This window comes from Nilaparvata lugens, chromosome 1 (assembly GCF_014356525.2).
Source record: "Nilaparvata lugens isolate BPH chromosome 1, ASM1435652v1, whole genome shotgun sequence".
NCBI lineage: Eukaryota > Metazoa > Arthropoda > Insecta > Hemiptera > Delphacidae > Nilaparvata > Nilaparvata lugens.
This window is the reverse complement of record NC_052504.1, coordinates 64006111-64031644: the sequence shown is the minus strand read 5'-3', so window position 1 is coordinate 64031644 and position 25534 is coordinate 64006111. Positions and strand designations below refer to the sequence as shown.

The 25534-nt window shown below is 34.3% G+C and overlaps 1 protein-coding gene across 7 annotated transcripts in view; it reads left to right on the top strand.

Annotated features, from left to right (window-relative positions):
* The window catches only part of LOC111055339 (protein Spindly), a 110819-nt gene extending 85285 nt beyond the window's left edge, over positions 1-25534 (top strand). For all 7 annotated transcript variants that reach the window (XM_039439351.1, XM_039439375.1, XM_039439344.1 and 4 more), the window contains 4 exons: positions 432-530; positions 2727-2833; positions 4052-4197; positions 25265-25534. In XM_039439351.1, the coding sequence (XP_039295285.1) occupies positions 432-530; positions 2727-2833; positions 4052-4197; positions 25265-25353 (441 nt within the window). In that variant the 3' untranslated portion in view covers positions 25354-25534. The remainder of the gene's footprint in view (positions 1-431; positions 531-2726; positions 2834-4051; positions 4198-25264) is intronic.

Sequence of the window (25534 nt, the reverse complement as noted above, 5' to 3'; positions counted from 1 at the left end):
TAGCCCATATAAGTGAAGTGATTTTACTAAATTAATGTATGTTACAGGTTACTAGAGTTTGCATGTTTTTGGACTATGATATTTGAGCTGCAAGCAGCTGAATGTCACAAAAAATCCGTTTTGCAACTCTGCCTGAGCTGCGTTGTCGTATTCAACATATTAACCTATTGACTTTATTCACTTGTGTTTCACGACAAGGTTATTTTTCATGCTATCTATAGTAAAAATGACAACATTTGAGAACACGCAGCTTTTGGCTTTGGAGAAATGTGAATGCTAATGAAGAAGCGGCGGCGGCGGGCTACGGCCTCCTTGCTGGTATCGTTTCGTTCAAAAACTTAAAGATTGTGTTGTATCGAGCTGATTTCGCTTGGAGTATTGATTTATTAAAATTTAGTAAAAATGTATTAAAATTTATTTTCATTCTCCAGGAGCAGCATATTCTTGTCTACCGCGAATGGAATGACATAAAGGAAGAAAAGTTAAAGAATGATTCTCGCCTTTTAACAGCTCATTTAGCAAGAATAGAAGTGAGTGTAATACCTAATATTCAAAAATTGTTCATTCTAAAGCTCAACTCACACTTAAGCGACTCAGGTTGAAAAGAAACTCGACTCTAGTCGAGAGCATGTGTTTTCAAATGGGTGACGTCGCGGAGACTAGAATTGACTGGTCTGAGTGTCACCATTTGGAAACACATGCTCTCGACCTGAGTCGCGTAAGTGTGAGTTGAGCCTAATCCATTATCAATTCAAGTTACAATTTTCTATAAAATACGGGTGGCGCAGGGGAACTGGATTGTTTTATAATTGCGCGATTGAATGCATTGTTTTTTAGTAATCATGGATCATTGGACTGGTGTGTAAGTAACATGCAATCGCATTTTATAAAAATAGTTGAATAAATTCCGTACAGATAATATTTTGAAAGCATTACCACATTTGACGTCATGAACAATACCACTACACGTCCCACAATACATGAACTAAAGGAAAACACATTTAAAACAAAAGTACAACTTTCTGATGTCATCTTGAAAGGCCAAGTGACACGTTTAGATATTTTGACTAGGAATAACTAGTAGTTCTGCGAACAGTAGACCTCGCTCATGAATACAGCTTTCAATCTAATGAGAAGGGCCAGTACAATAAGTACAGAATATTGTGAAGATTTAGCCATGTCATCTATTATTTTCTCCATTGAAAGTGCTAGAGACACTGGACTTATCAAGGAGGTACCTTTATATTAAATACATACAAATTTTACCTTTTAAATGAAATAGACTTAGAAATAGTCAAAAAACCACAGATTCATTGATATTTAGAAAGACCGGTGTCGGTCTTTATCAAAGTTTATCAGAGATTGACAATGGTGTAATCACCGAAACCGGTTTTTCTAAGTATCAATAAATATGTGGTTTTTTGACAATTTCTTAGTCTTTTTCATTGAATATGAATAATTACCACAATATCAACTTCTCAACTACACAAAAAGAAAAACAAAATTAACCTTCACACACAAATTTCTTCTACAACTGCAGTATTGGACTCCAATACAATAAAGATTTTTTTAAAATAATTTATCCAATTAATTTGATAAATCAATCTAATAATTATAATAAGATGATTCAATTTAATTATTCTATCTAATCATAATAATTTATTTAATAATGATATATTATTAGAATAAGATAAAACAACTAGTATCATCTGCAAAAAAAATTTGGTAGTAACGAGATTTGAACATGGGTCCCACAGTGTGACAAGCCACGGTCTAACCAACCTGGTCACCATATGCTCGTAACAATAGATGCGAAAAAGTATGAACATGAATTGCTGTATCTTCAAAGACACATCTGTTCTGGATAGAGGTTAGTTTACGATTTTTTTTTAAATTACGAAAAACCAGAGGTCTTATCAAAAATCGTTACACATACGTTTCTTTGCCTTGTTTCAAAGAACTTGCATACCAAATTTCATCCTAATCGGACAATAACTGCGACTGTAACTGCGCTACAAACAGACAAAAGCCGATCGAGTCGAAACTAAGACCTCAGCTTCGCTTCGGTCAAAAATGGCATGATAAATACTTGCAATACCATTAGTAATCTACTAGTTTCATAAATGTATTCATGGCATTGACATTGTTTCAGAATTTTTTGTATCCTTCCAACATCATAGTCATATTGAGGCCATTTTTATTGGATCAAATACCAATACCGTACATGTCATTTTATTAGCAGTTCACTAGATTTATTAATGTTTATTCGTGGGATTGGCATTATTTAAAAATGTCCTGTTTTCCTGTGCCATTCTGTATAACGGAAAACTTACTAACTGTAATAATAATAATTTTTACAAACTATTTAAATTTATTAGAAGATCCAGTAGAATACTCTTTTGAGCTCAAAATCGTATGTCACTTCGTTTCCTTTGTATATTTTTATTTTGTAGAAAGGATCAGATTTATTTATCCATTTCAAGGATTTTGTTTATAAATGTAAAAATTGAAATTTAAATCATTAAAAATTTATTAATATTACTACTTACATAATTGTCATAATAATCTGATATTCCCGCCTTCTCAATTCGGATTCAATAAATCCATTTTAAATTACACTATTCAACTTATGTGGTATTGTGGAGCTATACATACTGTAGTATAGCGCTTGGCAGTGTCTCCTAAATACATACTCCAATTCAATTTATCACAATATTTCTTTCTAGGACTTGGAACAAGAACTGAAGCTAGCTAAAGAGCAAATTCCCTCCAATTCAGTGGTCAGTCAAGATGGAAATTCGAAGTGGGTTTCAGAACTGCTCGAATCAAAAAGGTATCAACATGCGCAATATTTACTTACATTCTCCAAGTTATTAACTAATTGAATTAATTCAATCTCAAAGAATCTTCAGAGTCGTAGTTATGTAACATTATTTTCAATAATCATCTTTCAATATACCAATGCTCTGTTTCTCATTGTTAGTTTATATTTTTCTAATAACGATGAGTAGAGTTTGACTAGACAGACAAATCACTAGCCAAGCCATAATCATAATAATTTAATTAAAACAATGAGATGTATTTCTGCATAAATTATTTTCAGTTCCAGTACTCTTAAAACAACAAATGTAATTGAATTTATGGATGTTTAAATTAGTCAAGAGTTTATTTCAACAGAAAATGGACAGACTTTAACGCGATAAAGAGCGTTAGATGAGAACTACTTGAAACCTACTTGTCCAATTTAAATCCTCTAATTGTTGGATCAAGGCATGATACATGGAACCACATTGAATCTGTTTAATCGATGGCAACTCGAAGTAAGAGAGATATATGACAACAGTGGTATAGTAAGCAGAAGATATTATAACATACAAAAGTAATAAAAATAATTTTGAGTAAAAAATATATACGTAGTAGTAGTAATAAATAAATATGTAATAGAAGGGATAATTTATTCATTATTTCTTTCTATATTAATTTATTTCATTACTATTACTAAGCCAATTGATTTTTAATTAACTTGTAATATAGGGTTTTTCAGTGCAACTCATACCGCGCTCGGATTTTGTTCTTTGCTAGATGTAATCTTTCCAAATGTGACAATGTAACTTCATTGTGTATTTTTGTCGATGGAAAAAATGTAAAACATTCCAGACGACAAAAAATAACTCGTCATTAGTAATAAACCAAACTTCGTGATGGATTTACGATTCCAAAATGAACCGGATCTCAAAATATGATAGATAAAAAAAATCGCAAAAAATAATAGATGTATCTGTTTATGGATCTCAAAATGTACCGGTACTGTGAATACATACGTACCTAATAATCAAGTTTTCAACTGGTATTTCAGGCTCTTATTTCAGTAAACCTCTCTCCTTATAGAAAATGATAATAATTTATATTATTCAATTTATAATGATATTATAAAATAAAGTTAGAATTATACTAATAGCATCATTGTTGTCAGAAACTCTTCTAGTTGGTACCTATGTGAATTTAATAGTATAGTATCTAAATTATTAGATAATTTAAATTTTTATGACAGAAAAGAAGCAGATGGTCTCCGCAAAGAACTTCAAGCAAGATCACTAACAGAGTGGTCTTTACAGCGCACTTTGCATCAGTTGAAAAGTGAAGTCCTCCAACTCAAGCAAAAGTTATTGGAACAAACCGTTGGCGACATCAATAAAGGTGAGAATTTGAAAAAAATACTGATTACTAAGCTATAGTATATTAGAATAGAAAAGAAAAAACAATTAATTTAACCAAATTATCACGTACACCCTGAGTAGCTTCAGAGGTGGGTGATTGATACCCAGGTGTTGCTCCTGGATGACTTCGCTCAGTCGTAATGTGGGCGGGGAAAGGAGGCAAGTCGATGTTCCTCTTCTTTCTTCTTTGTGCTTCAGCTGGCGTGGACAGCACCTCCTGGTGCTTCTGACTGCGTGAAGGTCGCTCTCTTCTCTGATGACACCACTTTGATGTAATTTTGTATTGGCCTTACGGCCTCGGTTCCGCTCCAGTGAAGTAGGAAGAGGAAGGATAGACAGGATAGGGACGGCAGACAACGGTCCGCTGTGCCCTGGGGAGATGGAAAGATAGGGACGGCAGACAACGGTCCGCTGTGCCCTGGGGAGAAGGAAGAATAGGGACGGCAGACAACGGTCCGCTGTGCCCTGGGGAGAAGGAAGAATAGGGACGGCAGACAACGGTCCGCTGTGCCCTGGGGAAATGGGAGGACAGGGATGGCAGACAACGGTCCGCTGTGCCCTAGGGAGATGGGAGGACAGGGACGGCAGACAACGGTCCGCTTTGCCCTGGAGGAATGGAAGGTCAGGGACGGCAGACAACGGTCCGCTGTGCCCTGGGGGAATGGAAGGTCAGGGACGGCAGACAACGGTACGCTGTGCCCTGGGGAAATGGGAGGACAGGGACGGCAGACAACGGTCCGCTGTGCCCTAGGGAGATGGGAGGACAGGGACGGCAGACAACGGTCCGCTGTGCCCTGGGGGAATGGAAGATCAGGGACGGCAGACAACGGTCCGCTGTGCCCTGGGGGAATGGAAGGTCAGGGACGGCAGACAACGGTCCGCTGTGCCCTGGGGGAATGGAAGGTCAGGGACGGCAGACAACGGTCCGCTGTGCCCTGGGGAAATGGGAGGACAGGGACGGCAGACAACGGTCCGCTGTGCCCTAGGGAGATGGACGGACAGGGACGGCAGACAACGGTCCGCTGTGCCCTAGGGAGATGGAAGAATAGGGACGTACGGCAGCCAACGGGCCGCTGTACAAGGAGCAGGAAGGTTGTGAGCGGAATGCTGTGGTCTGGAGCTCGTCCGGCGTTTAAATACTCCCCCAAAGTGGAGGGGATGGAGTTGTGCCGCCGCCAGAGGCGGTGGAAATCGTCTCGATGCGCGGTAGATGGTGCGCCATCGGTACCTTCCTTATCTCCTCGGTCGGCTAGCTTTGCTGATAGCCGAGCGTCTTTCAATAATATTATTAACTATTTTCTCGTCACAATTTCACTTTGTGACAAAATAAGCTACCTTAAGGCTGACAAGGTACCATACACAAAACATGTAAATTCTTCTCAGATCACGCATTGACTGATCATATGGACAGGAAATATGTTTTTTTATGAAATAAATATCCAAGAAATCGATTCTGTATGCGCTTAATGAAAGAATCCGTTAATAAGAGAATGGATTCCTATCACAGCAGAATACACTAATCGACATCTCGCCAGAGAGAATACAGGATCTTGATACGACCAATATCTGTGAAATGCCTAATAATTGATATCAAGAAGCCTAACATCTTATTGAAACTATTTACAATACAATTAACATCCTTGAAATTGAGGGTAGAGTTGTAAATGTCCAAATCCTTCATAAAATAAACTCTCTCGAGTTGGTTACCCTGCATTGAATAGTTGAAAACATCCGGTGTTACTGCCTTGTGAAAATAATTTTGTAAAAATACTCTTCTGTATATTGAGTACCAGATTATTTCTTAGACTGCAATCGTGTATCCTATCTAAGTATTATTGTAATAACTCAGAGTCTCGACCATCATTTATGGCGCGATAAATTTTGACATCATCTACTTATTTATTAGGTATTCTGTTATTTTTTCACAAACAGAAATATCGTTAATTATGAGTAGAAACAGTAGAAGCCCCAAGCTGCGACCCTAAGCTACTAAAAAAATGTCCCTGATATAATGTTGAAGAATAAAAAAAAAACAATTTATTAACGAGGTTCAAATGGAAATAGGCTGCAGATTGAGATCTGAAACCTAAAACGGTGTACACACGAGTGTTTGCCTCGGGTGAGCATACGGGTATGGGCTTGCATTCGCACGTCTGTACACTGTTCGCTGAGGCATGTGGGCGAACCGAAACCCTGTTGGCGTGCTTAAAGGCGCCTCGGGCGAGCATTGTTTGCACGTGTGGACGCTTTTTTGCCGTATGGGCGAGGCAATACGTAAACATGAAAGGCACCATAACCTTATTCCAATGAATTAGGTTAGTGAATGACAAATCAAATTGTGATCCAATAACGAATTGTGAATCGCAGGATTTTTGTAATTCTGTAGGTGTAGGATACGTGAAGTCTCAAATATTTAAATAGAAACATGCATGAAGTATATCATTTGTATCATGATTAACAAATTTATAACTGTACGATTCAAGTAAAAATGGCTTTTCTTCTGGGTTCCTAAAAAGTATAGCTTACATATTTAATTGTAGCTTGAATTCAGTCACTCTATTTTGCTATCAAATTAGGTATCTTCTGTTTGTTTTATGATATCAATTAGGGTTGGTAGTTAAAATTGTAATCTTCAATATGCTATTATAGGTTTTAGATAGCTAGGCTATAGTAAGGGACTATAGTATAGGCTATAGTAGTATTCCGTAAGGGTGAATCTTGAAGCTAATCTTTTGGTGAATATTTTATCTTGTTTTATCAATGTATATGAGCAGTTTATTTCCATATTGCAATCTATTCTTGTATAATCTTTTAACCCATCAACTTCTTTTGTCAAGTTTTATTTTTGATTCTATTGTACTATCTATTAAAATAAATTATGCAGCTGCAATTTGTAAATTTCTTCAATGATGGAATGACGCCATTGTTGTCATGATGTGGAAAATTTACATCTACCATGTCTTCGTGTCGTCTGCAAATCAGATAGATTTTTGAATGCCAAGGCATACGTGGGTCGCGTCCAGATGGACTTACAATGAATGCCGAGACATGTGTCCATGCGATTATTCGTGCGAATCTGTACGTACGTACGTATATACAAGCCTTTAGGCATACATATTCTGTAAAAGGAATTTGTAGACTGCTTTATCGAAGGCTTTAGAAAAATCAAGTATGTGACTATCAAGGTTTGCAGAAACAAAATTAGTAAACAATAGAAGTTTGCTAACTGTTGACTAAACATGTGTCCATGCGATTATTCGTGCGAATCATGGACACCTTTAGTCAGGAAACCATGTTGATTTTCGGACATTATTGGTTCAAAATGATTTTATATACGTTTATCTATACTTATAAAATTCTTATCTCACTGACTCACTGATCACGATTTCTGGAAAACTACTGGACGGATTGCAACAAAACTTGAAATATAGCTTCCTTATAAGTCCTAGGTGCTCACTAAGAAATCTTTTGGCGATATTTTAACACTAAGGGTGGTTTTTAAGGGTTTAAAGATCGTCTTTTAGCATGTATATTCTTCTTATTCCAATCGCTTAATTATAATTGAAATGTCCATACCATATGTTAATATTGAACTATAATCTAGAGAGAGTACCTCTTCGAAACAGTTGTTAACTGGTACCTAACCAAATTAATAATTTTGTCAGGTTGGCATTAAGTTGAGTTAACTTTGTTAGGTTGGCACCAAGTTGAAGATTAAAATGCATTTATCGCGGAAACATTGATTGGGCTCTGCTACTTCAATCAGAGCTTTTCCTGATAATATTATATTATTACTAGCAAGAACCCGTGCTTCGCAAGGATCTATTTTAAAACTTGACAAAATGAAAACTTGACGTAATGAAATTTTGAAGAATTGAGAATAGGCCTATAACCATCCTTGGTTAATTAAGAATCTATAACCAAAATTTCAAGTTAATTAGTCCAGTAGTTCAGACGTGATGATGCGTCAAACATAATTTTCCTATCCCGTACGTGCATAAGCCAGCTCTTTACTTTATATAAGTATTATAGATATAGTTAACGACTGCAAGAGATAGGACTGTGGAACAGAATTGTCGTGAAACTATGATAGCGCCAGAAGTGTCTCAAACACAATAGTAGGTACTACATGAACTTTTTGAAAGTGATTTGAAAAAATGTTAAAACAACAGAACTGAATCCTTATCATTCTACCTTCATTTAGAGAGGCTTTTGTTTGTGCCGAATGGAAATCTATTTATAAAAAATGAATGTCTGTTTGTGTGTTTGTTTGTATATTTGTTTGTTCCCTGTATACTTGAAAACTACTTGACATAACGGCATGAAACTTTGGGAATATGTTGTGTGAATATTGGGGATGGTTTCTGAACAGAAATTTCAATAGGGGGGCTCATAATAATTATTTATTAATCCATTTTACAGACATATGTTTTCAAAATTTTAGGCCGAGCGGCTACTGAAGAACGAAAAGATGATCATGATTCAAGATCATATTGTGATAATATGATTTAGCAGCTATTTATTAAAGTTACCAGCTGTGATGAACATATCACCCTGTGATAAATTATTGTGTACTGGTATTAGAACGGTAGTTTGGAGTTGAAGTGTAGTTGATTGGTACCAGCTGTTGATAATGGTTCCTTGGAAGACCTATACAAATAATTATCACTCCCCTATCATTGAGAAACTGGAAAATGTTGAAAAAAATTATTCACCTAATGAAAGAGATATATATATATATATATATATATATTATATATATATATATATATATATATTGTATAGTATATATGTATAGTATTCATATTGCATTCATTAATTACTGAAGAATGAAAGAATAATTTACAATTTTTTGAATTTAGCTTAGCTCATATTCATCCTAAAATGGAAAGAATATGGAATTCTGTCTGATTCATCGTACATCGCATATTTCCTGGACCATATATCGACAATCTACAGCTATGAAAACATTGAATATTTTTCTTTGAAACACTGATATAACCTTTTTTTTAATTGAAAACTTTACTGATAGATATTACTACCAATTGATCGAGAAGAATAATAAGTTTTCGGGATAATGAATGCTGCATGACTAAGCACATAGGAAGTCCGTATTGAGATGTAAATGAACATGTTGATTGTCAGATAAATTTCATGATTCACCAAATAAAGTCAAGTGTAACATGAGATACATTGGCGGTATGGAGTTCGCTGGGTAAGCTAGTTGTAAATTAAGCTTTATTATTAATAGACAATGCTGAAAAAGACAGGCTCAATCACCAGGAATACTATAAATCTATGAGGGACCAGTAAGCCATTAATTTTGAGTAGTTCAATTACTTCCATTATGGACACTGGATAGGTGGATACATTATGGACAATCAATACGTATGAAATTTATTAGTTACCGTACAGAATAAAAAAAATTTGATTGCAGTGACCCCGACTACTGTATGAACCATTCGGATCAAATATAAGGAATTACTCATATCTCTCATCAACTCGTAATTTTTATTCACAAAATATTAATTATATATATATATATATATATATATATATATATATATATATATTTATTAAGTTATATTTAATAAACTCACGGCTAGTACTCAAGTTTGTCTTTTCCTGGCCGTGCTACAAATAAATGTAGGTATATGTTTGACATTTTGTTTCTGTAACCTTGTTGTCTATTAAGAAAGTTTTCAATGTGATTTTTGATGGCAATAAAATTTGAATTTGGAAAAAAAGAATTATCAACAAACTCCTAACCAAAGAAAACCTTTGTGCTCTGTTCTAATCGGAGTGTATGAGACTCCATCCATATACAGCTGATAGAAGGCACAAACCGAACTGACCAAGCATACAATGATGGAACGAACACGTAGTAAGCTCGCGCTCTCAATCAACGCAAAATCAAATCGATCAGCTAATTGATGAAATTGTTTCAAGCTTTCCAATGATTACAACATATGTTAGAATATCATGTGTCAATTATCTCAGTTCCATATGGAGTTCACCTTACCATAAGCTTACTTAATAGGATCCTTTTTCATCCTTTGAAATCCTTAAGAGGCAAAATCCGTTCTTAGTGCGCATCTAGCATGTTTGAAGAATATTTGTGCAAAGTTTTAAGTCTGTAGGCCAATTTGTTTTAGCTGTGGTGTGATTTTACATCAAAATTTTCGAAAAGTGCCCTCTCCTGAACCCCCCTGTGCTCCTGATTGGAATTTTTCTGCATAGATCTGATTTTTTTTCGTACCTGAACGAAAAAGTTCCTCATGACTTTGCTGTGCAATGAACGGTTAAAAAGTGAAAAATGTTGCTTTGGCCTGTGATCTGTATAAATGTCCTGTAACAACTAAAGGTGCCTCCACACATGCCGAACCGAACCTCGAACCGCGCAGCAAACCGTGCATTACTCCGAACATCTTGCCTTTCAACGAACATGAGCATATGTTTCATAATGTTAAAATCAGCTGTTAATCATTCGCCGTACCGTACTCCAAACCATTCGCCGTGCCGCTTGCCTCTGTTCTAACTGCTCGCCTCACCTCACTCCAAATGCTGAACTTTTCAGCCAATCAGAGCCCTCGATTACAATTCGCCGTGCAGCTCGCTCCACAATATTTTGGCTATCCATCACAAGTGGAAAACATGCGAACATGAATAGAGAAGTATGGGCAATTTTTAATTTGATTAAATTCATGTTTTGAAGAATTCATTGTTACGAATGAATGAATTGATAGGAGTTTATAAATATTTTCTAATTCAAATGAAATAACTTCTGAAAAAAATAATGATTGGATAAATACCAATATTGAATTATTGTTGACCAAGAACTTAGTACATCGACAATTCATTCAACTAGTTCTGTATTGATAAAATTATAATAATTTTCTCTATTGATAATCAATTCCATCAACTAACTGAAAAAAGTACTTCAATTTCCATGAATTTATTGATAGATTTATATAAATCTAAAGTGTAGGTCATATCTAAATTCACAGAGAGTTCGATTCTTGTTGGCAAGATAGATGTTATTCAATGCAGAAATCATTGTTATTTTACTAAAAGATAGGATAAAATGAATTGTTCTCTTTCAGGGGGAGATTTGACAACCCACAAAACTCATTTTTCATTTGAAGAAATAATATCATAAAGGTGCATAGGACCTTACTTTTTTGTTCAGCTTGCCAAAATACCCCTAATTTCAATATTAAAATCTTCGACCGACTGTACAGTGAGTCAATCATTCTATCAAGGCTTGAATAATTTTGAAATTTTAATTAAATAAAAATGGTAGAGAATAATTATCATGTGGATATCAACACCTTTATTTAAAGACATATTAACTGCATGCGTTTTCATATTGCCGATACAGCTTTGATAAAACTGTAGACGTTTATATAGCATTATCAATATATTTTTTCTGGCGACCTAGTATGGCTGTGATCAAAGGATGATAAGTACTGAGTGCTCTTAATGAGATCAATATTAGTTGATTCACTAATTCTATATACTGCAGAATATTTTTTCTTGGCACTTAGAATTAGGATATAATAAAAACTTCTATGATTTTGTATGCTGACATAAAACACAAAATATATTCCCATAAAACAATATATATAAAATTTTCCTATATCTATAATTTTCTTTAAATAAATTCTTCAACAGTTTAACAATTATCCCAAGGTTTAATAGCATTCACAGTTATGAGCTTTAAAAATTATAAATTTGTTTTTAATACTGATACATGGACTTCAAGTCAATTCAGAATTCTACAACTTAAAACCTGTTCGGTCTGTAGATTTAATAGGATATGCTTTGATCAATTAGCAAATAATAATTATTTAATTAATATTAATAAATTCTTCAACAGTTTAACAATTATCCCAAGGTTTAATAGCATTCACAGTTATGAGATAAGTATTTAGCTCGTAGTGACTTTAGATGCTTAGGCTTGTAAGATATTGTTCTTTGTGTATTTGTGTAGTATATTGCCAAAATTCTTCTGAAGATTATAAGTTCATTTGCTCTGAAAACTGGATTTCTCATTCATAGGCGATAGATCCATTCATAGTTTACCAAGAATCTATTACGTTGGAACCGAAAACTATCCTTAGGTTAATAGGTGTGAAATGCTATCCAACCGATTTAGGAGAAATTGGTATCATGGCAAGTGAATTAATTATTTCCAATAATTAATTATGCAGATCCTTTTCGTCTCGGCTGGGCTCGTGCGTGGTCCAGATTTCTTATAGATTTCTTTCTGTATTAAAGATATATTTATGGGAATTGATTACAATTAAGAACTCTTCAACAACACTGAGTTCACAGATAAATAAACATTAATTACGAATAGTACACATTTAACAAGGGATTGGATTGATAATATTTTAAATTTAACAAGAAGGAAGCACCCTAATTTCCATGTGCATCCTTTCAGAACGAGATCACAAGCCAAAGAGAAGTGATTTTCAGAAAAATGTCATCTCTTCCTTGAATGATTTGTAAGCCTCCTTCTGATTGGCTTTCTAATTTAGCAAAACTCAATACAATTGGTTACTTCAGACTCAGGGTTTCTTGAACTTTATTATAGAAAAATAAATAAAAAGTTTTTATATAAATATATGGAGTGATTGTCCTAGACTATTCTAATAAATAAATCATGATATACGATACTATCATGCAATATACATTTAATTTTTTATATGAGTTTTGTATACTCTTGATTTTTGTACTTTTTTAGATTGTAATAAATATTTATGCAGCAATAATAGTTGTCCCTATTTATTTACATAAACCTTCCTTAGTATATATAATACATCTTTTGTGAGAAAACTTTATAATTCAACTTGTACTGGTTGATCGAACAATTAGCTGATTCATTAGGTGTTGATTCAAATAACTATCGATTTATCCTAGATCGATTGATTCATTTAAAAATATAAACAAACAATTCTAACCTCAAATGTACATGCAAACTTTTATTTTTTATAATCTGCCAATAATAAATAAGCCACTTTATAATATTTTTAATTCTGCCAATGGATCCTCATTATTGTTGAATTACAATTATGCATGTTTTTTCTTATCGCTTTGGATAATATGATTACTCTTTATCGCTAACAACATTCGATTTTACTTGAGTGGTATCTTGACTAGGCTATCATTCCTTTCTATTTTATAATTCCATTGAAGCTCAATAGTTCATTTCAAAAATATTTTGTGGTGCTAAAATACCACGTGACAAAAGCAATAATAGAACAGATGTTCTTTTTTGAATTTCTATCATATCATTTTGTTATTTCCAATGATTACAACATATGTTAGAATATCACATGTCAATAAATGAATTATCTCATTTCCATATGGTACTCACCTTACCATGTTCATAACCTTACTTGATAGGATCCTTTGAAACCCTTAGAGGCAAAATATCTCAAAATCCGTTCTTAGTGCGCGTCTAGCATGTTTGAAGAATATTTGTGCAAAGTTTCAAGTCTGTAGGACTATTAGTTTGAGCTGTAGTGTGATTTTACATCAAATTTTTCGGAAAATGCCCTCTCCTGGACCCCCCTGTGCTCCTGATCGAAATTTTTCTGCATAGATCTAATTTTTTTTTCGTAGCTGAACAAAAACGTTCCTCATGACTTTGCTGTGCAATGAGCGGTTAAAAAGTACAAAATTTTGGGGGGGCCCAGGCTCCCTCAGGGGGGCAAATTTCTGAGAATCCTTTCTTAGTGGATGTTTTCAGGCTACTATAAACAATCGTGCAAAATTTCAAGTTTTTAGGCTCAGTAGTTTGGGCTGTGGTGTGATTTCAGTCTGTCGGGGCTTAGCCTTTTATAAGTATAGAGATTTATTTTCCAAATACTTGATAATGGCATGATTATTTATAGCCGAAACATGTCGTGTTAAATAATTTTAAAAGGGGTAATCAGATTTATAAATATTAGAATATAAATATAAGAATAAATATTTTTATTTCTATTCCTGGGAGTATAGATAATTTTTATGTTTCATGAAACAAACTTTTATGACAGGAGTTCTATCAATTGATCCTATTCTATCAAGACTAATTTTGTTTGTATATCTGACAGATCGCGTGAACAGCTTAAATAATTTCGATGAAATTTGAATTATTCAGTATGATGAATGGAGGGTATTTTTAAAACTTCAGAAGTGTCCGTTGTGGAATCTGTGAGCAAATAATGAGGAAATTCGGCCAGAATTTAACTTAGTAAGGGGTTATTTATTAAAACGGCCAAATAGCTGTTGCTGCTTTTCCTAATGTAAAAATATCTTCCATAGAAGTAAGGCGCTTTTCCCATGAATCAATTATTCCCAAACATTAGTTGTGTTACCAAAGAAAATAGAAGGTAGCTTTCGATAAAAATATTGGAGAATATGCATAACAGTTTGTTGATATTCACTTGAAACTGTCAGTATACCTCATTAATAGCATCAATGCTCCCCATTCAAATAATGCTGACACATTGATGTGAATCTTACTATAATTTGTTTACATTAGATCAGAATGGAGATAAGATGATAGCTACTGTTTCGATTTCAAAATTATGATTGCCATTTTTGCTTTTTATGCCAGTTGTTATTAGTTTCGATTTCAATTATGTTTGACATTTTCGCTTTTTATAGGTACCCGTTGTTATTATTATTATTATATGAAATAAGCTCTCATTAAATGAAATCATACTCATTGAAGTCAATTATACTAAGCGAACAATTTCTGTTTAAATATGTGTGCGGATATGTATGTATGTCTGACGGATCTCGAAAACGCCTCTAACATTTTTTTATTAAATCAGGAATAGAGTACGTTTGTGATAAAAAAAATATTTTCGAACAGGTCTCAACTCTGGGAAAAATCGCTGAAGCTCTTTCAGAAAGGATTATTGGTCCCTCAAGTAGCAGCTGATCAAAAAACGTTTCCATACTCTGTTAAAAACGTGAGAAGGAAAGTGTGAGCAAGTGAAAAAGATTATAATAGCTGTAGTTGAGTTACCAAAGTTAGCAATCTTATTTTAAAACATTGCAGTATTCATGGAGCATCTGGAAGAATAGGTACAGAAAGTGACCGGATGATAGCAAAATACATTTAAAATCGATCTCTCCAAACATATGGTAGTTGAATTGATGTTTATTGTGAGGTGATAGAGATGCGACTAATTTCTTCGGCTTCTGTTGTATTGGTTCCTCTGTTGCTCTATGTTTCTACGCAGCCATGGCCTTGAGAGAGCCAGTTGTTATGTCTGTTAATTCCTAATCCGGACTAAATACCACGAGAACCAATCTTCTATTAGAGAACCAAGCCTTTTATTAAAAAACCCATGCTCTGATTAGTTCTCATGGAATTTAATCATGATTGAAATTGAACAGGCTTTTGTGCTACTGGACCTGATATTTTCATGTTTCAAAATCAGCTAAAAACTACATCGAAAAAAACATAATAATCCATCAGCTGGTCCTATTTCCTTTCATCCTATACTATTGAACGATCAATGTATGTTTATATGTTTAGATGTTTGGATGTTTAGATGTTTATATGTTTGTATTTTACCGAATCTCGAAAACGGCTCTAACGATTCTCACGAAATTCAGAGCATAGTAGGTTAATAATATAAAAATTCGATTGCACTAAGGTCTCATCCCTGGGAAAACTCGCTGAAGGACATTGAAAGGATAATTATTATTCATCCTTGAAAAAACAGCTGATAATAGGCTAATTATTCTGTCTGTTGATGATGGAAGTGAGTGAGCGAGTTCATGTGTGTGGGACTGTGTCAAAATTATGACTCAGCTGTTTAACTTTTGTAATCATTCAATCAGGTACTTAGTGCCGGTTGCAAAAAAAGCCGGATTATTTTCAATCCTGATAAATTCCAGTAGATCCATCTTTTTGAAATGGTCTTCTCTGATTTGGTTCACGTGAAATTAATCAGTATTAAATTCAACCGGCTTTTATGCAACCGGGCCTTTGTGAGGGAAATTTTTGCATTCCTCTAGGAATTAATCTCAATTTACTGAAATTAGATAGAACATTTCTGTATGAACTATGAATGATATTATAATTTCTTATTTCGTAATACATTTCTTATGCTTTTGTATTCCAGAACGAAGCTCGGTCCCCGATATTGATGTTATTACATGACACATGACAAACCTATTGATATTTATATTAATGAATCACAAGTCAATAAATACTAAATTCCTCAATTTAGATAGAAATTAAATTAAGTTACATGTTCATTTACATTCAAATTTCCATCCCTAGGCTTTTGGTTTCAAGCTAAAATTGAAGGAAGAAATCATATAATGGTAGTCAATAATCAAAGTGATTGAATAAACTCTATTCAGAATTATTCAAATTAACATTAAAATGTCCACTTAAAAATTACCACTTTAATATTTATGGTAGTAAAGTTTAGGACATAAGAAATCAGCCACATTAAATGTTAGACTAATTATTATGAATGGACTCTTAAATATAAATGAACTTCTATGAAAGAAAGAATCAGTGGATTGGCTGCTTTTACACTTTTGAATGAGTGAAACGAAGAGTAAAGCTGCGTTTACATCAAAGTTATTAACAAAATGTAAACATTTGATGAACATATGTGTTAGTAGAGTTCCATTCAATCTAATAGAATCCATAAGGATTAAGTTATCAACATTTTGTCAATAACTTCGATGTAAACCAGCTTAAGAAATTCCAGAATAAGCAAGAGATCCATGGATGCCAGGGTCAACCAATTCCAAATGAACATGATTTGGAATTCTATTTTCAATTGCATCAAGCAAAAGCAAAAATAACATGATCACTGCTAATTTGATAACTGTCAACGAGAAATATTAATTGCCAATGGATAAAGTTGAGGTCAACTCTTAAGCCCCGCCCAATATTCCACAAAATTCGCTGCAATTTGGCTACTATTCTACAGAGCACTTCCAACACATCAATAATTAATTCAAATGATTAGACTCAATAATCTTCATGCCAAGCTGTGGCCAATTTCTTTATTTATTACTGATAGAGGGCAGATCATAAGATGCTCCTAGCAAATAGTAGGTCCGTGATACAAAAATTTGAGCTGAGTCTCATCTCTGAGATAATTTGAGAGGAAAAATTGATCATCCAAGTGGCAGCTTATTGAAACAGAAATTCCATCGTTTGTTGAAAACTGAAGAGAGGAAGAGAGAAAGCTGTGGTTATAACATTTAGCAATATAATTTGAAAACATTGCCTGATTCAATAAAAATATTCCCTGATGTCAAGATGAGTGCATAAGAGCAACTGGGTGACACCATAAGGCATCGCTAACTTTTAATTGCTTTTTAAAATACGCAGTTGAATGTATATTTCAACAGAGTTGAATGTGTTGTTCAAACTGAGGTGATAGCAACGCAACTAATCATCACACTTAGTGACAACGTCACACTTAATCATCACACTAATCATCACACTTACCCAACATCTTTGGGTAACTAAGTATTATTATAGAAAAGTATTTGAATGAAACTTGAAACGGTCCTATATATAATAACATTTTCATCGAGGGAGAGCACCTTTTCGGATACAAAATTCTATGACAGTGACGAGACTATATTAATTTATTATTCAAGTTCTATTCAGCAAGCAATTTTTGTTTGTATGGTGGATCTCAAAAACGATTATAACGGCTTTGGTAGAATTCAGGTTATAAATATTTTACAAAAATAATCTGATCATTTAATTCCCGTAGCGAAGCACGGGTACCCTGCTAGTACAGTATATAATCAAAGATTTTTGCAGATGAGTGTTTGAAAAACATATAGGCCTGTTATTTGATAAGCTGCTCAATTTACCGCCTTCAGGGATCGGAGTGACTCCTACTTCTTTCCACTTACTTGGTTTTATCAATGGAGATTTAATAAATACTGAAGAGGTTCAATCAATTTCCGAACAGCCTTTGATTATATACGGTGCAATGTTGTCTGGCCAAAATAGACTTTCGTTTCATATTTATGATTCAACCACCTCATGTACAGTTATGTTTCTGATACCAAAGCAAGCAACTGTAGATTGATTTCAGAATCTGTTTCAATATTTTTTATAAACTAGAGCAAAATAGTTTGAACATTTTTATGGTACCTCACTAACTGGAATCTTAACACCATTTAATTCATACAGTATTCATTGCCCTTTTGTTTTTATATACAGTAGTCGAAATAGTTCTAAAATGTTCTTAGTCTTAGAATCATTCTGAATTAGTCCAGTCAATAAAGATGTAAAAAAGGGGGTGTGCTTGCAATTTATATTGTAGTTCAGATTTTTTAATATATTATTTGGATACATGAATTGTTGATCAAATACTAAATATCAAAATTTATTTTTTTCTTGAAATTTCACTAATTTTTGAAAAATCATAACTCAGTATTCATTGGAGGTAGAGAGTTCCGAATGATCTTATTCCATTAAAAAAATTAAAATCTTTAAAAAAGGCGAGAGCAAGTTTTTCTGTCCGATCACTGGATTTGGCGGAAATAGCTAAAAACTGGAAAATGAACCGAAAATATGAGGTTTTTGGGCCATTCTGTATATAGCACAAGGAAATTTTGCAAGCATCAATGTATGTACAGGGTGTTTCAGAAGTAGTGTCAAAAATTTTAGGGTATTGTTCCTGGATGATAGGAGACTACAAAAATGTCGTATTTTAAGTGTCCAAAACTCAGCGGTTATCCTTATAGCTTCCATTTTGTTTTTTCACTTAGGAATTTTTATCTCAAGAACTAAATGTTGTATTGATCTGAAATTTTGCATGAATATTTATGCTATAAAGACTTAACTTTAAAAAATAAAATAAAAAATTTTAATGTAAATTTTCCAATTGGCGGCCATTTTAAATTTTTGATTGCAAATTTCACGAAAACCGTTTACTTTATAAAAAATTTACAAGAGACAAAAAAGTTAGCAAATTTTATCAAGATTTCAAGGATACCTCATTTATTAAGATTGGTCGGAGAATAACAGAGAAATGAATTATTTTTGTATTGCATGGATGACCACTTTTCACAATAATTTAAACATCAATATTACATTTTTAATTCTAATTGTATTTAAGATGAAGCTTTGAATCTCGGTATGGCTCCATATGGCCATCCAGTTGATTTTACAATGTTTTTCAGATGATCTTGTTTGTTCATGATCATGCATGCTGTACAAAAATGATCAATTTCTCTGTTATTCTCTGACCCATCTTAATAAATGAGGTATCTTTGAAATATTTATAAAATTTGTTAACTTTTTTGTCTCGTAAATTTTCTGTAAAGTGAACGGTTTTCGTGAAATTTGCAATCAAAAATTTAAAGTGGCCGCCTTTTGAAAATTTACATCGAGAATGTTTTATTTTATTTTTCAAAGTTGAGTCTTTATAGCATAAATTTTCATGCCAAATTTCAGATCAATACTTCATTATGTTCTTGAGATAAAAATTCTTGAGTGAAAAAAACAAAATGGCAGCTATAAGGATAACCGCTGGGTTTTGGACACTTTAAAATATGACATTTGTAAACTCCTATCATCCAGGAACAATACCCTAAAATGTTCGACACTACTTATGAAACACTCTGTATAGTGACTGGACTATATGGCTGTTATAGCTATGAAAGTCAATATGATATGATGATAATTTGCATTTTCAAAATGGTTGTAACATCCTGAAATCTTTCTAGAGGTTTTGAAAATTTTACTTTGAAGGTATAAAAGGACATTTCATCAAATACATTTGAGGCATTTCTACTGGAACTCAGTGTGGAGTGATGACTACTTTCAGCCAGAATAGGATCGTTAGACGTGGAAACATTTATAGGGATACTACTTAATACGGTGAGATAAGATGGACGAGGAGTGAAAGTCACGCTGCTTGTACTCTGCAAATTTTCAGTCTTTTTTGTGGTATTTTCGTTGAATTTTCCAGTGAAACTTGGCAGTTGGTTAATTTTAGTGTGCTCTTCAGCTTACCGTTACTTCCGTTGCAGTCAATCACATACAACGTAAGTTATAATAACAGTTTAAAGTGATATGTTTTCGCCCACAAATACAAGATCCGGAAAGGCTCAACGAGATAAGATAAGGCTGGCCAGGGGAGCGGGAAGGGGAAGCAAAGGTCGGCTTCTTCCTCTTCTCTGTCTTCTAACGTCTCAGATCATTCAGGTGCTATCAGTCCATAAATTATAACAATCAGTGAATTCATATTTTTAAAGTGACAGTTTGTTGCCCAAGATAGCTGCTATAGTTGAAAGCTCAATTCAACAGGTTGTTAGCGCTTTGTCTGCTTCACTCGGTGTCGCCAATAAAACAATTGACAGTTTGAAAATTGAGGTTGCTTCTCTTCAAGCAAGTCTTGTTGACAAAGATGAGGCTTTTCATGAACTGAACGAGGCTCTCCATGATCGAGTTGAAGATCAAGAACAATATAATTGTCGTTACAACTTGCGAATTTTCGGGATCCCTGAAGGTGAAGGGGAAAATACAGATGAACTTGTAATACAGCTTGCGCGAAATCGATTGAACATCAACATCGATGAGTCGCATCTTAAAAGGGACATCATTCGTCGTGAAAGAAGATCTTACCAGGGAACGAATGGATCTACTTAAAAAGAGCGATCGAGTTATTTTGACCTCGAAATGTGTGGTCATCTGATGGTGTGATCCATTGGGAGAACAAGGATGGCGTCAGAGGATATGCTACTCCTGCTTCTCGCAAGCTGGACTGAAGTTATCTCGTCTACTTTGTGATTGTGCAAAAACATTCTCAATCTCTTCAGTTATAAACACAAACTTTCAGCTGTGAATTTATTGGACTATAGATTTATATTTACAGATTTATATACAGATTTACTATTTTTCTCTTTCTCATCCCTGCTCCTCATACATTCAGTCTGTATTTTTTTCTGCGTATTGGTTGTTGAATTCAAATTTTAATTATGTATTTTAACCATTTTTTTCAATATCTCATCTACTATCATTTTTTCTCAATACCTGATTGCTCTCTATAATTCAAATGATTTTTCTCCTTTCTATTTTTATTTGTATTTCTCATTCACCAAATTCTCAGCATTACAGTGATTTTTCACCATCTCTCATATGAATTGCAGATCAATGTTAATAGTGCAGAGTGCAGCCTTCCTGTCGTCCATTGTAATGTCTCACTTTCTTCCAAAGTGTTTTATCATGCTATCTTCCTTTTTAATTTTGCTATCTTCCTCTCTCCTCTCTGTCTAGTATGAGTGTGTTTTGTGTGAATGTTAATTGTTTATATTTGCTTCAATAAGTCTGGCCGAGTCTGCTTGGCCTTAGTCGCCGCCGCCTTGTGGTGCGCTGGCCGATAGCGATGCGCGCGACCCGCCCTCCACTCATCAATTGATGTCAAATGCAGTTTCTGGCTATGACGGATTTTTCAAGGTCTCACATGTGAACGCTCAATCCCTGTGTGCACATATCTGCAATTTTCGTGAACTGTTCTCTTCCCTTTTTTTTGACGCAATCCTTGTGAGTGAATCATGGCTGACACCGAATATTTTGGATTCTGAGGTGAAGGTAACTGGATACAATTTGATTCGGAACGATCGAACAGGCAAGAGGGGAGGAGGAGTTGCCATCTACCTTAAATCACATTTCCAATATAGAGTTCTTTCCTCTACACCGTCCCAGTATTCTAGAAATCCAGAGTATCTTTTTATTGAAGTCAAAATAAATAACGCCAAATTGCTGTTGTGTGTTTGTTATAGACCACCAAGAACCGGATTCATAAATGAATTCGAAAATGCTCTAATTAACCTGTTGCCATCCTACAAGCATGTTCTAATAATGGCAGATTTTAACACAGATCTACAGAAAACTGATTCTTTCGAATATTCACAGCTCACAAATATTTTCATGTCATGTAGTCTTAGTATATTACCGCTTGATCCCACTCATCACACACAACTCTTGATTTGATAATAGTTAATGATGAGTCATTTGTAGTTCATTATGGTCAGTTACCAGCCTCAGGACTCTCTTCACACGACTTGATTTTCTCTGTGCTTTCTCTTCAGTCTCCAAGACATGATGCTAGAACAATGCATTACAGGGATCTTAATAGAAATTAATCTGTTGGAATTTATTGCTGATGCACGTAATCTCCCTTGGCATAGCGTCTACAATCTGATTCAGGTCAATCAAATTCAATGAATTGATTTTGGCTCTATACAATAATCATGCTCCTGTTATCACTCTGAGAGTAAGGAGGAAGCCATCACCATGGCTTACTCCTGCAATTCGTTAATTGATGTCTCGGCGGGATGCAGCCAAACGCAAGTTTAGAAGATCTAATGATCCCAACGATCTCACCCTTTTCAGGAGGTTGAGGAACAAAGTTAAACAGGAGCTGCGGAACTCTTGAAATCGCTTTACTTATAACACCTTACTGCAACAAAACACACCACGGGAAAGGTGGAGAATGGTCAAATCGTTGGGTATTGGCAAGACTAGAACTTATGAGCCGGCACTGGAATAAATCAATCAATATTTAAGTTCTAACAATATTTTAAATAGGTTTCAATCTGGCTTCCGCTCAAATCACAGGATTACTACTGCTCTGGTTCACGTCACCGACTCCATCCGTCTGGCTATGAATGATTCCAAGGCAACCATATTAGTTATGTTTGACCTCTCCAAAGCCTTTGATTGTGTTTATCATCCACTACTGCTGCTTAAACTGAAGGAAATAGGCTTCTCTGATCATTCTGTGTCCTGGTTTGAATCTTACTTGGTCTCTAGACAGCAATGTATTAGATACAATAACAATTTTTCTGCCTGGAAACCTATTTCTAGAGGAGTACCACAAGGATCTATCTTAGGTCCTCTTCTGTTCTCGTTATTTATCAACGATCTGAGTAAAGTATTCACTCATTGTAGCTTCCACCTGTTTGCGGATGATCTTCAGGTATATTACAGCTTTAAGCCAAATAATATTGATGTGGCTGTGGAGAATATCAACAGGGATGTGGCTGCGGTCAGTGATTACATCAGGAAGCATGGATTGTGTCTGAATGTGGCTAAGACAAAATCAATATTGATTTGTCATCCACAGATTTGGCGACAACTTGATGTTTCTGCTATCCCTTAAGTCATTGTGAATCATCACCAGCTTCCATACAGTACCTCTGTGCGTAATTTGGGTCTCTTCATTGATAGATCATTAAAGTGGAACGAACAGGTCCAGTCAGTTTGTAGGAAAGTTTTTGCTGGCGTTCATATTCTGAAGAGGGTTGGCGACGGTATCCCACTGAATATGAAGCTAATGCTGGTGAAAACATTGATTTTCCCTCACTTTTCTTATGCTGATGTGGCATATGGTGATTTAAGTGTGGATCTTGCCACTAAGCTGCAAAGAGCTCAAAACTATTGCCTGAGATTTGTGTATGGTCTGAGGCGATTCGACCATGTTTCTTCTTCTTATGATCATGCTTCAGTCTTGAGGTTGTGTTTCAAGAGATTTCCATGTTATAATTTTGACAAATAAGGTTCTAAAAAACAAGCTGCCATCTTATATTTTTTGTAAATTTGTTCACCTAGCACAAATTAGCACGATGAGAACCCGGAATGATGCCACTTCTCTGGACCACAACACAGGACAGTGATTTACAACAGATCATTTTTGGTGAAGGCAGTTAGATTGTGGAATGCATTGTCAGACAATATTAAGTTGTTGGGTGGTGTGGCTCGGTTCGCGCGTGCAGTTGTTGGGTGGCGGTGGGCTTGTTTGAGTCGGCAGACGGGGCTTGATATTGCTATCAGTATCCTCATAGGATGCTTACGAGTGTGAATGTTGAATGTCTAGTGTGTGCTTGTATTTTAAATTTCTATTATTTTCGCAGTTTTTTTTCCTTGTCTATAAAACATTTTATTGTGCAAAACTTATTGCATTGCAATTCTGTATCTATTACAATTCTCAAAAATATGTATTGATTAGGTAACTACATCTTATCCTCTTTCTTTTCAAAATTTTTCCTATTTAAAATCTTCTTATTTGCTATCTGATTTTCCCCACTTTTCTTTATTCTCTTTCCCAGGTATTGAATACTGTTAGGGCTACACAGGTTCTTTTTCCTCATATCCATATCCACTATTCATAAAATAAATAAATTTCATCTTTGAATCCAATTCTTACTGTATTAATTCTCTTCAGTAGCTTGTCTTTTATTTTGTTTTAATTTATTTTTTGCTTTTTCTTTCAGCAGTGAAGTGATTGAGTTTATTGAAAAACACTTATTTTCTAAAATACTTTTATTATTCAATATTGATTTCTCATATTTATTACATTTTATTGTCATTTCTTGCTTCAATTTTTTTGTTATCTCTGCATATTTTATATTACATTGTTTGCTAACGACGTGGTTAAGACAATACCTACTATTACTTCTAGTAATAGTAGGTATTGGTTAAGTAGTAGAGTGGACAATATTGTTCAAACTTCGCCACGTCAACATAAATAAAAAAGTCATTCATTCTACTGGTCTATACATTTTAGAGGTCTATTGTTTAATTTATAAAAAAATATACGTTTAACCCAGGGGAGTTGTTCCACTCATAAGAAGTAGTAAAAAACTTCAGAGACATCCGTCGAACTAGTACATATAGGAGGGGGGGGGGTGAAAAGTGCTGGAATTCAACTTATCTTAATTCCCTTACAGGCGAGAAGTTTAGAGTTAAAGTGAGGGAAGAGTTGATATATGTGTGCCCTTGTCCCTCACTCCAGTGAAGAATTCTTTTCAAATTGTGTAATCACAGAATAAATAGATTGATAAATAAAATTAAGACTTATTTTTCGGTAGGATACTGAAAAATGTCAACATTCAAAGCTGGTCGGTTGAATCAAGATATGACCACATTCCAAAATTTATTATAATGTGTTACATTTTAGTTTAATCTTAGTATATGTATCAATCTTGTTTTCAATTTTGAGACAGTAAGATTCTGACGTTTCCTTTCTACTTTACAGATGGAAGTTTGGAGAGAGAAGTATCCCCCAACAAAGTTGAAACTGTACTGAAAGAAAATGTTCCTAAGAAGAGTGTAACTTTCAAATAGGGTTAATTATAGAAATTATAAAATGTATATCTTTAATGCTTATAATGATCACCCTACTTCCTGTATTTTTAATATAAGACTTCTAATTTTATAAATCTATATTTAACGTTCTAGCTTAGTGAATTATATTAAATCTAATTATTACCGTGTAATTCTATTTTAAATAAATTTCCATTTTGAA